The sequence below is a fragment of the Rhopilema esculentum genome, chromosome 10, assembly GCF_057945365.1.
Source record: "Rhopilema esculentum isolate cy_ngs chromosome 10, ASM5794536v1, whole genome shotgun sequence".
Taxonomy (NCBI): Eukaryota; Metazoa; Cnidaria; class Scyphozoa; order Rhizostomeae; family Rhizostomatidae; genus Rhopilema; species Rhopilema esculentum.
The window spans coordinates 13,280,734-13,297,278 of record NC_142824.1 but is presented as its reverse complement, the minus strand read 5'-3'; the positions used below and the strand labels follow the sequence as shown (position 1 = coordinate 13,297,278).

Below are 16,545 nucleotides of genomic sequence, written 5' to 3'. Positions count from 1 at the left end.
TCATGTTAATGAATAAAGGCACGTGTAACAGAGGCACCCTGGGTGTAGATTTCCTAAAAATATAGTTTTGAAATATTTGAATTAGGATCACATAGCCCGAAGAGAATCATGAAATAGTTCTAATTATTGAAAGTCAATGTTACGAACTGGCTGAGATATGGTCACACGAGTACAGCTCTTTCACCCACCTAATTAAAAATGTTAGAGGCGCTGACTACAGCCCCCAAGGGTCCGTGGTTCGAGTCCCTGGCATGACCAAACCTTCACCGAGAGTGAGGAGAGTCGCCAGCTCTCTGTAATTCCAGGCGTAGGAATCACGAGATGTGCTCACATCGAGAGGAAGGACCAGGACACTACTCGATAAGCATAAGCTTCTCAGTGTCCTTAAAAACTACTTTCGGATGCTGGGTAGAAACAAATAAAAAATACAGATAATTTGGTCATTGGTTTAAACCAAACAACAATAGGAATAATAATAATAATGAAAATCCATCAACAAACTTCTTGGAAACATCTCACCGAATTCTTAACACATTTAGTTTAGTTTGCACTTTCAATGCTATTTCTTAATATTCTTTCAGTTTTTGTGTGGTCAGACGCAAAAAATTAAGAATCTATTTGTTCATGTTTTCTATTTCACAGTTGGTAACACAGATCCGATAGCAACCACAAAATAACAAAAAACTATCCGAAAGCCTAACGAAATTGAACCTTTGCAAAATATCAATAGGCCATCAATTCTTGCCCTGCTGGTACCAGCTCAGTTGACAATTTTTAGTTTATTTGAACTAAACAGATCAAATTACCTATATATGTTTTATTATTTTGTTTACAATAAAAACAAATTAATATTTCAGGTGGTTTTTTAGAATTATAAACTCTGTGGAGGTGAAATTGTCTATTAAAAATCAAAATATGTAAGCGATTCATATTCATTCTGTCGACGGAGATTCTGGCCTGTTTCTTAAGTATTGGGACGTTGGCAGAAAAATGGCGGCGTTTGAAACATGCCACATGTCTTACTTGAGAAGAAGCAATAAATAATTCAGACCCATCGCCACCCTGATATAGAATATTTGAGTTAAATTTCATTGTAAAAAAATAACAAGACCATCCTGTTCTCAGAAAGACAATTAAATTACAGTGTTATTTGAAGCAATTTATCGCCTAGCATAGGTTCTTTTCGTGTTCTGAATTACATTGGCTGTGTTCCTTGCTGATAGCTACATGCAAGTCTTGGTACACAAGCCTAAAATTTAAAATGCCATTTCAACTCGTCTTTGAAACAATGTACCTGGTGCGTTTTTCGGAAAATTCCAAGAGTGATGGAGTGACATCACCAAGAAAGCATTCTTCAGAATTTCTAATTCTGACCCTTGCATCAAAAAGGCCCTTCCATCCATTCAAAAGGATTGCGTTCCTACCATCCAAAAGAGTTCCGTTATCTGTAAGTTTATGTGCCAGTGTGATTCTAGATACGTTGGACGCATTACCCAAAGATTGGAAGATAGAATAAAACAGCATGTTCCTTCTAGTATTAGAAACAAAACACATCCCCAAAGAGAACAGATCTAAAAATACAACTAAAACATGCGATTCTGGAAAAACCCAGATTGTGCAAAAACTATAATGGCGACACGTTTTGGATAATTGGTAAAGCCCGATCGTCGTTCCACCTAGCAGTTTTGAAATCTATCTACATGAGCACGATAAAACCGCGTTTGTGTAGAAAGAAAGAGTTCGTTCTCACCTTAGGACTCCATTGGTAACATTCTCAATAGGCAAGCGGCACTGATTGATCAACCTATACAGTCATGTGCCCGTGTTTTCTGATTGGCCTATTTCGATCCACAACTGGGTATATATATTTCCTAGCGTAGAGTTTTCGATCTGTGTTCTGACGTTTTAAACTCTGAAGAGTGTCAGACGAAAAGCTTTAGTTTACTCAAATGTTTTCTTTTTTCAAAGCTAATTTTGACCCTTTTATCTGCAAGTACTCCACAAAAAAACTCTGCTGTCGCCCACTGCAGTCTGCAGCCGTACGTTCACTGTGTTTAGTACTCAAATTGGTTTTTTCGAGTGCCCAGTCGGCATGAAAATACATTATCTTTCAATCGCATTATAACTGCTGACTGGTATCAAAGTATTTCACCTGCATGAATTTGCTATTTGACTCTGAATTGTGGTCAACTTGTTTGATGACCGTCAATAGCACGAGCATCGCAAAATATACACCGCTGCCTTACAAAGCAAGATAATAAAAGCCAAAAGGTATATGCATGTGTTTCTTCAACCGCAAAAGGTGTAAACAGCATCTTGAAGGATGATGATGGAAGTATACTATAATCGACGTGTTATTATAATCGTGGCTTAACTGGAATGAACTAAAACAATGTCTCTAAAATCTTTTCCTTCAAAATCTTTCACGGATTCCTGGCTACCTAACCTACCTACCTGGCAACCAACAGTATGAAACCAGCCCCTTTGTTTCAGCGAATCTCGTCGATTCAGAGTTAGTCTCCGACAGGGTTCAATATTGGCTCCGTTTCTTTTTATGTTTACAACACATGATCTTCTTCTACATCACGTAACTAGGGTTAGCCCGTTTTTCCTTTAAGTCGTTTAAAAATATTATATAATGAAAAGTACTAAATATTATATTAACATATCAAAATAGATTGGGGGATAGCATAAAACAGCAAGTGCCTTACAACACTCTCCCCCGAAGAGAACAGTCACCTTGTTTTTGCAGATTAAAAATAACTAAAACATGCGATTCTGCTATCGGGCAGTAGTTACTGGAAAACCCAGATTGTGCAAAAAACTACAATAAAGACATGTTCCGCATGATTGGCAGAACCCGATCTTTGTTCTACCCAGAGGTTTTGGAGCCTATCTAAAAAATGAAGAAACCACTATTGTGTGACAGAAGGAGTTCGTTTTCACCTTTGAACTCCATCGGTAACATTTTCATTAGGCAAGCAGCACTGATACGCAATTTTTTGCAGTCACGTGCTATTTTGAGACGCAACTAAGCTTATATTTCCTAGCTTAAAGATTTCGATCTATATTCTATGTTTTTCATTTTTGAGAGTTTAGAAGAAAAGCTTGAGTACGTTTAAAAATATTTGCTTTTTTCAAATCCAAATTATGTCATTTTCCACTTGACAAAAGGTTTCAACTTTTGTCTTCTATATCTTTATAAAAGGTGTTTTAACTATCCGCTAAAAAACGCGTACAAATTTGAAAAGCTAGATAGAAAATGATCTGCTAGTGGCAATAACTGAGACACATTAACAACAACGGCGAGTGCACGAAAATGCTGCTTTATGAACTTTACTTAAATTATACATACCTATTCTCAGGCTAAACTGTATTGATACATTCCTGTCCTTAACGATTAATTTATTTACAATATTCCTAGAATTTCTCAATAATCAAGATGGAAATAGAAATAGGAATATCAAAGTGTTTAATTGTTTTTTACTCAATTTGATTAAATACAAAATAAACATTCTGAATGCCAATTTTCATGTTTGAAACCACCATATAGGCCTACGATTAAACGCAGGCACGTAATACCGGGTATGTGGGAGAGGGGGATGTCACACCCTGATTCTTTGAAATTCTTTGAATTAGTCAAAAATTTGAAAGTATTCGGAAAATCTAAGTCATAATTCCAATGCTTATTTACGCAAGAGAAAAACATAACATAACATAACATAACGCTAATGCCAGGAAGTCTCTAAATAGAGAGAGGAAATGACCGAGCCGAAAATTGTGGAACATTTTCTCAAATAAGAAGGTTAAGGTTTTGTTAGTAAATAACAACTGGTTTGTTGTCAGTTAGAAATTTCATACCCTTCACCTTTCACAATTTCATACAAAAATATCCCGAGTAAGAAAGACCGATAAATCGAAACTTTTAGAAAATTCCTTGAAAATAACGAGAAAAAATCACCCGATCTATCATTTGGTAATTTGGTAACGAGCTGTCTAAAGCCTAATCTCGTCAGAGTCATTTTTGACCGCGCGCTCGAAGCGCTCAAACCTACGCATGCGCGAATTGGGAATGATCACGGTCGCTGCGGTCAGTTTTATGTTCGCTCGCACGCGTTTGAGAGTAGGTCGTGTTTCTACTCCCAGCCGCTCACGCAAGAGCTCAGCCAATGAAAACTAGTGATTGAGCGCTTAAAGCGCATTCAGAAATCTCTCTGGTGAGATTAGACTTGAGACTAAAGACGGAAATCGCAATAAACAAAAGACAGAGAAATCAATGCATCTAACCTGGAACAAACAAACAGAAAAGGTCTTCAAAGTAAAAACTGAACGACTTATTTGAAATGGTTATTTGATAGGATGTATAATTTCTTAAAATTAACAACATGTTAAGTCTTACTTAAATGTTAATGAATTGTATATTTTCAAAGGTAATTTCGACACTCGTGATCGACAACATTTCTCAAGAAAAAAAGGCAATAAAACATTTAAAGCTACAAGAAAAAAGATTTTTCATGCTTGTTTGGAGTTTATTGTTGTAGTTAACTTCCATTTCAAAAAGGCTGTCATACAAGAAAACAAAGGTCTTTGAAAATTAACAGTATTTCGACAATTTTTGCTAGGTATTCTAATTAATTATATAATCTAGGCATGTTAAGAAACATCAGCTATTTTCAAACTTTCATTATAGCGTTATAATTTTATAACAAAAGCACGTGAGGAGATATCCTACAAACAATATATTTTGCACGTTATATTCAAGTTTAGGCCAATTTAAGCATTTTCAAACGAAAAGAAGTCGAATTATTGAAGAATAATTGAAATCCTGCTATAAAAGTTCAATGAACAGAGTTTAAAGGTATTGTTATCAAAACTAAAAGGACGGAGCTCAAAGGTCAAGTAGCTGAAATAAATGTTTCACGCCATTTGCCTACAAAACTTATGAGCAAATCAAAATGGTGACATGAAATTCTAATTCTGAAAAGTCGACTTATTTGATTCCTCTTACCAAGTGATTTTTTTAAATATAGGAATTTTAAAAAATAACTATTATTCAACAAATTGCCGTAATTAAACTACAGATGTCATTGAATTACCGTACTTGAATCTTGCTTGGAGACCTGAAAGAAAAGTTAGCAAAGATAACATGAACATGATGAACATAAAACTATAGATTAATCGTAAAATGTCTTGCAAATATCCTTTGAATCTCTACTTCACGCACTAATTCAGAAGTAGAATTGTCCCTTCACACATGCTATAAAGTTTAAGCCTTTTAAACAATCTGACCTTTAATGTCAAGAATTTAAAGACGAGCAGAAAAAGTGCAAATTGCAAAACTTGTACCCTATGTTGCGTGTTAGAAGTGTCGTCCCCAATTATTTTGTGTGAATGCAAAGCAAAATATGGTGTAAATGAAACATTTTTGAATAGGAAAAAGTAACAGTGTAGAAGGGACCTAAGTGACGAAGGTGTAGAGTGAACTAGACTTACCAGAGATCCCGGCCTTGCCCACACATGCACATACCCGTCAAAGGTCGAAGTGATGATACAATCTTCTTTAAAAACCAAACCACACAGTCTATCTTGAGATATTTTCTTTGATACTAATGGTTCTAAAATCGGAACATCCTCAAATCTTGGGCAAACAGTCGTGCCCAGTGCTGGCTCATCTTCATCACCATTAGGAGTGTAATTAGATACAGAGTTTTGGTGCTTTGAGGAAACTGAGTTAAAAGAATGCTTTTTCAAAGACAATTTATGCTCACTAGAAGAGCTTTTATGCGATAACTTCGACTCAGATAATGTCCGCTTGTTTTCACTACTTGGTTGAGAATCGTTCTGTTGCCACGAAGGTGAGTTTTTCGCATAAGTCCAATGTTGTTGGTGCTTGTGAATGAAGGTACTAGTCCGCAAGCTGCGAGTCCGAATCCTCTGCGGCCGCAACACATCATCCGATAAATCCCATAATAGCAACAGCGTATCATCCCCAACAGAACCAAATCTGTAGGAAACAGCTTGCTTCGGGCTGTCAACAGAATGGTCCCGTATAGTACTAGTCCTATGTCTTGCTCCAGATTTTGCAATTTCTTCTTCGTCACTGTCATCAATCCTCCCCCCACCTACATTTGTCGTATATGGATCAAAGGTCACGGCATTTACCCATGACCTGTGACCTTGACCTCTTACAATAACTCTCTGTTCAAGAAAGGACCAAACGGTCACATGATCATCTTCTCCACCAGTAACAATATACTTTCCGTCTGGACTCCACGCTGCAGTTAGCAATCCGCCAAAATAACTACGCATTATGCCAACTAGTTCTTTTCTTTCATAATCAAAAACACGCAAATAACCATCTTCACTAGCAATTGCAATATGTTTGCAGTCTGGCGAAAATACCATGTCATTGATGGCCCCCCGACCGACTATCCACTTGCAGATTGGGTTACTCAATGTCTTGTTCTTACAGTTTTCGATTACAAAGCCTTTTCCTCGTTTCAAAACAGTATAAACTGGCTCCGCAACGCACTGATATTCCTTATTATAAACATAAATCATCCCTGTACTATGCGAAGCTAAAAACATGGAATCAGTTCCTGGAATCCATCTAATGCACGTGACTATTCCCTTATCAATGAGTCTCTGTCGAAGAAAGAAACACATCTTAGTACCTGTACATAAGGTGGTCCAGTCCATACCGGACAGCTGGCTAAACTAGTACAGATACAAACTCTTACCATTGGTGAGTGTTCATAATGAACACAAAATGAAGTAAATTGACAGAAGCAACTATGGGGAGGGGCATTCAAAAATACAGAAAAGTGTCACAATAAAGGATCTTCTTTTAACTTGAATTTTTTAACAGTTTTTGTTTGTTGTCTATAGGGAAATGTAAAGTAGAACATTAAAAAAATTGCATTTGGTCCCAAAAAATTTTGTCCCAAAAAGCTAGTGGATTCTTGCGAACAGCTATAGAAGTAAATATTTAAATGCAAGCAAAAATCGTTTATAAAAGATAGTGATGTGGTTCCTGTTTTCTGACTGTGGGGAAAAAATCAGAAGTCCCAATATCTTCTCATACAAAAAAATAATTCTTTTAAATGTTTCAAAAAACTATTACCAAAATTTTTAACCACATTTCGAGACGTCTGAAATATATATGAATTCTAAAAACCTATGAAGTTAATGGGTACATGTTGAATGGCAAAGCAGAAGACCTGATAAAAACAGAATGCAACAAGGGACCAGCCATATTTGCATAATTTGCAAAGACTGGCTACAAAAAGAATTCATTCTGTGAATGATGGATTACAGTTGATGCTTCTCAGTTCAATTAAACATTTGTCACAGCGATGGCAGACAATAAATGATATACAGTTTTTTGCATATTTGGTTAGCTATGAAGAATTCATTAGAGAATTTTCAAATTTGATACAGCAAAAGAAAAGTTAAATTTTTAAGGTGCTGTTTCTTTTTTGAGACGGTAAACAAAATGATGACAAACCTTGTGAAGTAAACATAATTATGATACAGGAAATAAAATGATATTGCTAATCAAAGCCACAAGTGATATTTTCTCACCTGAAGTTGATCCAACAAAACGATTGACTTCAAGCAGAATAAAATCTTACAAAAATGATGCATTGATGTTAGTAGACATTAATCAAACTTTAGGTCTTTTAGTTCCAAATTTAAAGTAGTTGCCACTGTTTTAGAAACAGCTGAATTTCACCTTTGCTGGGTGAAAATGTTGATAATAGCACGGCAATGAAGTTGAGCTTCTGTCTGCAGAAGACAGTTTGGCATAGCCGGTGGTAACAAATTAATATTTGGATGGGTTGCTTTAGGATAATATTTAGGTTTTGAAAATGTTGTAAAAACTGGTTAATTGTCAAAAAGGGTTGAGTTGCAGTTTTACTGGTGAAAATGCAAGGTATGTCTCTCCAGCTTGGAACAAATCTGGCAGGTTCCTCTTTCAATCACAAAAGAAAGAAGTGATTTAATTGGTAAAATGGTGTAAAAACAATACATGAAATTTGCTTTTCAAATTTTGCTACATAAAACATGTGGCTTATGTTCAAAGACAACCAGTTTTGCATTTTTCAGTCCACTTCTTGTGCATTATTGAAAAGCTATTTGAACTCTGGTAAAAAGCACAACTTCTTAAAATTTTGATTAATTCCTATCCACTTTGTTTGACAAAAAAGAGTTATAACACATTTTTTGGCAGGCAGGTAGCTGATAATGAAAATAAAAAAAGCAGTACCTCTTCATTAAAACATTTTATACATTCATGCTTCATTGGGTCCATCAACTGAATTTGTCCACCAGTAAAGCCAATCAAGATTTCAAGCATATCAGGCCTCCTTGTCATAAGATTTATATCATGGCATGATGGTTGTGGTCCTTTGTATGGTCGTCTGTCTATGGGATGGCAAGGGTCTGGAGCCTAAAATTAAAATAGGGTTAATTATATGCATTCTGTTTCTTTCCCTTAACAATAGCACAACAAGCTTTCAATACAGAGTTGTATTGGAAGCAGAAATTTCCATGGGAAGCAGAAACATAGAATGGAAAAAAAGGACTTTTCCTCCTCAGAGTATAGAGGTCGGGAAACAACCAAATGTAAGCATCAAGAGGAACCTTGAGAAGAAAGAAGACATTAGATTGGTTCATTATTCTATACCAATCAGTGGTGGCAGCTAGTCTCTCACCTAGTTGATGAGTTCTAGAGAGAAAAAAAATTTTCTGCTACAAAAGGTGGGATCCTCTTTTATGCAGACAGATTCACAAACACCCAAATGAAAGGACGGCCATGCTTGCCCAGCCAACAATTTTAAAACTGTCATCATTGTATGAATGGTTATTTGGTTACCAAAAAATTTTACTTAAACATTAATTTTAGCCAATATGTTGTAAAATGTTTGCTTTTTTCAAAGCCATTTCCAAGTTCTGTATCACCAAAAAATTGTTCACATTTTTCAAGCATAGGTACACAAAACAGGAGATTGAGGATCTCAACCAACTGGTGAAGTTTAGAGGAACAAGCCGCAATAAGAACATATCATTAGAAAGTTGTAAAATGCTTGCTTTTTTCAAAGCCATTTTAAACATTAAAGGCTGACAGACCTTTCAGAATCTTACATTTACAAAAATATATGAATGTTCCTTTCATTTATTTTAAGCAAAAGTCAAAAGAAACTTTTATCAATTTGATTAATCGTCTCGCATTGAAAGCTGCCTACAACGAGATCGTGACAAATCAGTTTTCTAGTAGTGAGGTCTTAGCATTTTGGAGAACCATAAATTAGTCTCCTTTGCATAGGTGCTGGCACCATTAAAATGGCAACTGCTTTTACCTTAACAAGGAGTCAGTATTGGGTATCTGTACAGTGACAGAAATACTCAAAGCTATTTTCCAGTTCAAACTGAAAATTTTTGCCAAATGACATCTTTTGCAAAACAGGGGCATAAACTAACACAAAACGAAATTGATGCCAGCCCTCTTATTATATTGCTGTATGCTTTGTGGCAAAAATAATATTGAAATGGTATGGTGAGTATGAAATACAACACCACCCAGGAAGCAATTTTCACTTAAATGTGTAATCATTTGAAACTAAACAGATAGCACCTGTCATGCAAGGAATGGAGGAAGAAAACTGGGATGACAATAGCTACAAGCCTAACTTTTAAAATCAAAAGTGACCAGCAACCTAAGCTTAATAGCCCCACCCCTTGCAACAAATATTCTTAAATATACTTTATTACATTTCAATCAAAAATCCTGATTTTAACAAAGCAACTTTTGACAAATTATTATTATTTACCAATGCAAATGTTTCTCCTTCACAAGAAAAAGTATGAAGTTTGGGGAAAAAAATCACAGAGAAAGAAATAACAGACTTGTCCTGTTTAAAAACAGGAATGTGGGATATAAAATTTATTAAAAACTACAACCAATGCAAAAATACAATTTTTGGGGGGGTCATGGAAGATCTCATAAAGAGGTTTGCTCAGTGTCTCAGGAAGGTCTGAAAATTGAAATAAGAATGTATACTTGCATCAGCCTATTTCGTTTGGTGCGAGAGATCACTCAAAATTGTGCCAGCACTCGCGCAAACCCAACAACATAAGCATTTGATTGCTTGCGAAAAATGTTAAATTTTGACAAATAAATGCTTCACCAATTAACACATTTCCAGTCATCAGGTGACAGACGATACAAAGCTGGTATATCAAAACACAGAAACATATGTAAGCTGATTTAAATCACATCTCAACTGAAATTACCACTGAATATCAAATCCAATGCGAATAATGAAGGATACTTTAGGCACTTAGTATTTGACACACATTAATCCTTGGAACATTATCTGGGCAGTTAAATGATTTTAAAAAAAGGTTTGGAACAATATCTTGCAATCATTTGGCAATAAAGTCTACATGTGTGTTGTACATAAAATTTATAAATGAATGGCAAGAAGCTCATTTTGGGTATTCAATCTTTCTTGGTGTGAATTATAGATCATTGTAACTGTTCATTTTCATCTGATATCACTTTACACAAAAGTACCTTAAGACAAGATAATATGGTTTTTTAAACATTACAGACGCTTTTTGATTATTATTATCAATTTTAGAGCCATTTCTCATGCAAGATAATTCAGATGAGCACAGGGTCACTCGCGATGGATTTTTCTTACCATAAGGCCTGTGCATTTATAATTTTTTTTGCATTTAGATTTTTATTTGCTATCTTGCATTTGAAGGTAGTTTTAATATACTGAGAAGCCATGCTTATCGAGTAATATCATGGTCCTTCCTTTTGATGTGACCACCCTTTGTGATTCCAACGCCCAGAATTACAGACAGCTGATGATTCTCCTCAGTCTGAGTGGGTGAGCAAAGCATAAAATCTAGAAACCACCTTTCCCACTCTATTAACTTTTCTTTATAAATTTTATCGACATATTAAACTGAAATAAAGGAAACCTAAAAAGCAAATTTAGTTAAGATCAGTAGGGGTGAGGGTAGATATATTGTCAAACTAAAGAAATAGAACAGGTTTTAAAATAAACTTTCAAACAACTGTGCTAAGTTTTATACAAGATTTTTTTATTATATCAATACATTACAATTCAAACATTATCTGAAATAAATCAATATGTGTCTCAAAATCAGCATTTTTTCTTTATGCTTATATTTATTTTTATATCCATATATTTCACCTGGACATGTCTATATTTGCATTACGACTATTTACACAAAACTTTGTTTGATTTGAAAGATGTCTTTTTACACTGAAATTGGATTTTTGTATCAAATTTGTATCATTCAGAATACATTATGCTGTAATAAGTGACCATGGGTTTTGCCTGCAACTTAAAAATGGTGACTGAGGGTTGATAAACCCCATAATGTGATTCGTAAAATTGATAAACTCTATGATTTCATGCAACCCAATACTCCGAGTAGCCATTAAGGAACTTCTTGAAACATCAATCTTCAAAATATTTTAAATATATATATATATACTAATTATTTTCTAAGTTATTCATAAAAGAGGGTGTTACCTATTCGCAATTTGAAAATTTGGGGTTTCTCATAGCATATTTAATATTCAAAATAGACTGCAACCCATACATAGCTTAACCAAATTAAGAAAGCTCAATTTGTGAGATTTTTTCTATATATATATATAAATATAGTTTATCTTTTGATGAGATCAACATCAGCAACACAAACAAGTGCTAGATTGAGAAGAGGATGCTCGCATTTTTCTTAGTTATTTATTTTCTGTAGTGACTGAGATTGTTGCATTTTTTGATGTTTACAGTTTGGTTCCTCTATGAAAAATTTCTATATTTCATAAAACAAATCTCTCCACAGCAATTTGAAAAGAATTTTAGAGAATCAGAATCTAGGATATTCTTCTTTAATTTAAGTGTTAAGCACATATTTATAGAAAGTTAACTTTATTTCATAAATATCTGCATTAAATTCTTAAAAGCATTATGATGACATAATGTTCAGCAAGATAAGACTGGGAACGCCTTTTTACTGTATTTGTATTTGGTATTGAACATTTGAAGTGATCATATTAAACTAAAACAACGCATCCTTATTTCAGTCACAAACAGCAATTCATTTATAAAATCGCCTGTTTGCAAGAAATTTTTTACACCACATAACAGATTTGTATCGATGCTAAAAAAATTTGTTTTTCAAAAGCCCTGCATGCTGCTAATCTATAGGATCCCTGTCCCTGTCCAAAGTTGATACAAAAAATAATGTAATTCAATTAAGTATGCACATTTTAAATCAAATAAAAGAGGAAAAATGATAGTTCGTATAACCTTGTCCAATTTATTAAGAAATAGAAAAGGTAACTAAAATATGCAAAACTACGTAAAAATGTCTACAATATTTGTAGATTCTCCCACATCCAAAACATAGACGGAAACACCCACCAAATGCACAAACAAGATTATTAAACCATCTGCAAATGGTAGGATAGCTGAAACATAAAAATTGGGACCTTAAAATGCTGTGTAACTTTGCTATACATAGTATTCGTAAATCTTCAGAATGCATTGTGCTGTTAGGTGGTCTGGTTTATGGCGGAAAGAGTTGGTAGCTGGTACAACTTGTATCTAACACCTTGAAATATCTCGATAATTTGAGATCAGCTTACCTTTTTGATGCCCCTAAAGTTAGAGAAATACATGTCCCTTCCGATGTTGAAGGCAATTTTGTCCTCACATTCAGTTCCATCCTTGACGGTAACGAATGACAACCTGACCGGAACGTTATTGGGAGGGCCGCTTGACGGTCTGAGGGGCCTAGAGTAATCCGAGAGTTGAAGCAGTTTGTAACATCCCTCCTTAGTACAGAACTGTGTTTTCACTTCATTTTGTAGGTTCTTTGCAGCAGCCATGATCCTCCAAACACATTTTGCTAGAATTTTAACGGTAAGTGAGATCTGAAATCGCCAGTTAACTAACAATTAACATGATGGGCCTAACTCCTTGTGGAAGCATACTTTATTTTGTGTCACGAACAAATGAACATGGGTGTTCGTATGTGACGACCCAAAGTAGCTATAAAAGACAATCGTTTACAAAAGGCTTCGGTTTATCGACCAATTGAAATTGTCAATCAGATAAGATTTTCTATTTCTGTCTTCTGTGCAACAGCAGAAATACATAACAATTATCACATTTGACAAAGAGATGTTCTGGAACTAAGACGAAAATTTGCACTATTTCAATATAACGAAGCAACGTTTAAAATGTAAAGGATGACCTGGACATCAAAAATTATTACTGTACTTCCAAGAAATATTATTGCGAATTTATCAAAACAGAAGCTGAAATGGTGCTTTTTTAATTATTATCTATTAATGGCTGACAGTTGGATAACTTTGTACGTCCTTTTTCGATTATGAGGTTTCTAAAACCTTTGAAAACCGTTTGGAATTTTTTATTGTAAAAGATAAGGCAAGAATGGAATGTTGGCAAAATTTAGGTAGAGTCGCCAAGAATGCTAATAGAAAGAACATTGATGATATGAAATGAGTAAAGGGGAAAGGAAGCATGAAACACATGGCTAAATGATCAGCAATTCGGAATTGAGAATATCAGTGACGATGTTTGAATCTTACAAAGCCGTTACAAAGTTGAGATTATTAATGCTGTTTCTTTATTTTTTTGAGGAACCTTAAAAGAAACCTTTTGGTGATTATCGTCTGGAAAAAATCTAAAAATTGATGTATTTGATCTCAATATACAGTCAAACCTGCTTATAAGATCTCTGGAATAAATGGAACACAAGAAAATTTGTTCCTTTATCTCTACGTAGATGAAAACGAAGTTTGACTTTATTACAGTGCATTTTACGTAAAACCAATCTGCCCTCTAGGCGAATGGGCGATATAAACAATGAGATTCTGGTTCCAATTACTAAACGTTGTCTCTGCATGAATTTCAAAACAGTAAGATTGAAATTCAAGAATGCAATGGGGGACAGACTGCCGTTGATATACCATGCAGACATATGCTGGCTTGAGCGATACACCCAGCCAGGCGTATTACGTAGCATATACCGGAGCAAGCATATACCGGATTCCCTTCGATTACTGGAGTATTTCTTAGCGAAATTTTTTATGTATTAGACAAGGGGACGGTGATATATACAGCATTTTCTTATATTCTTCGTCGATTAATTCAATTTGAGCCTGGAAAAAGCTTTTTTCAAAAGCATCGTAATACATGAAGTCTACAATGTCCATACACCTGTAAAACAAAAAAAACAATTTTTGATTTGCTCAAAGTGCCACATTTGAAAAATGTCAACTTGTCAAGTCTTTTGTAAAAATTAAGAAGTATTATCATAAGAAAAATAAAATAACATTTAGTGTTAGTTAAGCAGAAATGTTTTCCAAACAGTCTGTGTTTTTAATCATTGTTTCAAAAATAAAATTTTAACAGATGCATGATTAAAGTTGTGCAAATTCTTAAACAATTCAATGGCCGAGAGACTTTAAAGTTCTTGCTGATTTAGTTTATACAGCTTTTTATGAGGTTCTTTCAAAGATAATACCAAAGGTTGGTGACTTTGCAATTAATAATTTTGCTTTACCAGCAAATCAATTATCCCTGTCATAAGTCCTTCGACCACCTCTTCTGTGAACAACTCCCCTAGAACATGAAATCAGGTGAGATGTTAGCTATGTTACCTGAGTCAGAATAGCCTCAAGGGAAAGAAGCAACATCACTGAAAATGTGCAAGCAATTGTTTTACTCTATTAATCAGTCAATATATTCTATCATATTTTAGAAATCCCTGCTATTTACCTTGTCACTCACCTTTATCAAGAAAAAATTGCTCTTAAATTCTTGAACTGAAAATTTGAGAGTATTAATATCATATCATATTAATAAAACCTTTTACTCCTTTTGTCAGTACCAGCCTGTGCAGTTCATAAATGCTAAGTTTGCTAGCATTTACAAGGTCAAAAAATTTCAATAAGTCCTGTATTTTAATTTTTTCCATTACCAGAAAAGAATATTTGCTGAAAAAAGCAGCTGACGACATTATATTCTGTAAGTTCATATCAATGGATAGATTTTTTTATTCTTAAACCTGCTACTCATGTCTGTGCGATCGCCAAAGTATACAGATCTGTCATATTTTTCGTTGCAATCTTGAATCAAATGCCTGCTTATGACAAAGCCAAATTATCATTGACGCATTTATCCTAAGCGATGTAGATGCGACAAGGATCCATTCTAGGCACTCTTTTTCTTATCATCTCTCATCAGATTTCTGCATACTTTAACAAAAACATTCAGCACAAGAAAACATTTTCTTTACCACCACCTAAGTTCATTAATCCTTCTAGAAATTCCAATAATTCTAATTTTTGAGGCCCTGTTTCCCACTTTAGATCGCTCCTTGGACTAAATACCTCAAACTAACATGCAATTTTCCTCCGTGGCAGCTAGCCGAAGATCGTCTAAAAGACGTTTCTCATCAATTTAGACTAAACAGTATATTTCAAGTATGTTTTTACTTGTTGAAACAGCAAGTTGATATTTTGCGCAACAGGATTGTTCGATTTTCAAACATATTCTCAAACAATTGCTTGAATGGAAACATAAAAAATGTGATTGCTTGATAAGAATATACAAGTGCTTTACCCTCTACCGAAAAAGATCTTTGTAAGCTTTTGACTATGACAATTTTTTGTAAGAAACCGTCTTAGCGTGTAAGAAACCAAGCGCTAAGATGAAGAAAAATTATTAATACATAGCAATGGTCACCCTCAGTTTTAAGAAACTGTTCGGTAATCTTTTTTCAGGTTGGTTGGAGATGATTATTTCGACTGTTAGACCCCTCTTTTCTGTTAGAATTGATATGGAGTTTTCTGTTGACCGATTCCGCATTTGATTATTTGATCAATTTCGTATAGGCAGAGATGCACGCGCTTTTGGTGTATAGAACAGAACAGATATAAGCCACTACTAAAGGTATCACGCTTGATGCGATCGTATTCAGTATCTCCAAGGTAGCATCCTCAGGTATAAGGACAATAGAGTAGCAACAGTGATGACGTCATAAAAATATAGTTTCAGAACTTTTCAATTTTGACTTTAAAACCCGACTCATTTTCTCGATTCTAATTTTAATTCTGTAAATATTTCAGCTTTTATCTGTGTTAATTTTTAACCTTTACGTTTGTAAACTTTACTTTGTAACATACAGGTCTTTGGTTGATAACAGTCATTTACTTACTGAACAAATTAACCAGTATAAATATGAAATATTATTATCATTATTATTAAGCATTGAAAAATACCTCTGAATGTATAAAATCAGACAAATGTGTTTCGAATTGGCTGAGATATGACCACATGAGCACAGGCTCTTGCCTCATCAAACCTCTTGTAATTTGGTCTTGGTTCATAACTTTATGAACCAGGGCAGAATAACAGTAATGTGTTAGCTAACCTGAAAGTTTTCATTGGCCATATCTCG

The 16,545-nt window shown here is 34.6% G+C and overlaps 1 protein-coding gene across 2 annotated transcripts; it reads right to left on the bottom strand.

Moving 5' to 3' along the window:
* Window positions 1-1,897: 1,897 nt before the first annotated feature.
* On the bottom strand, window positions 1,898-13,078 carry LOC135688521 (WD repeat-containing protein 20). 2 transcript variants are annotated; one of them, XM_065205402.2, is made up of 5 exons: window positions 12,701-13,078; window positions 8,270-8,452; window positions 7,585-7,629; window positions 5,494-6,645; window positions 1,898-5,120 (listed from the first exon to the last, which is right to left on the bottom strand). In XM_065205402.2, exons 1-5 carry the CDS (start codon window positions 12,941-12,943, stop codon window positions 5,085-5,087), a joined length of 1,659 nt encoding a protein of 552 aa, XP_065061474.2. In that variant the 5' UTR covers window positions 12,944-13,078; the 3' UTR covers window positions 1,898-5,084. The 2 variants fall into 2 exon arrangements, with proteins under 2 accessions (XP_065061474.2, XP_065061483.2); XM_065205411.2 differs by lacking the exon at window positions 7,585-7,629 and having other exon boundaries at window positions 1,919-5,120.
* Window positions 13,079-16,545: the final 3,467 nt, after the last annotated feature.

What these genes read in the sequence shown, in the direction of transcription:
- LOC135688521 (XM_065205402.2), bottom strand. Translation starts at nt 12,943, where the DNA reads ATGGCTGCTGCAAAGAACCTACAAAATGAAGTGAAAACACAGTTCTGT. An exon ending in ACTTTAGGGGCATCAAAAAG is followed by an intron (nt 8,453 to 12,700) that starts GTAAGCTGATCT and finishes TTTTAATTTTAG; the next exon opens with GCTCCAGACCCTTGCCATCC. An exon ending in TTTTGTTGGATCAACTTCAG is followed by an intron (nt 6,646 to 7,584) that starts GTGAGAAAATAT and finishes TTTCTTCGACAG; the next exon opens with AGACTCATTGATAAGGGAAT.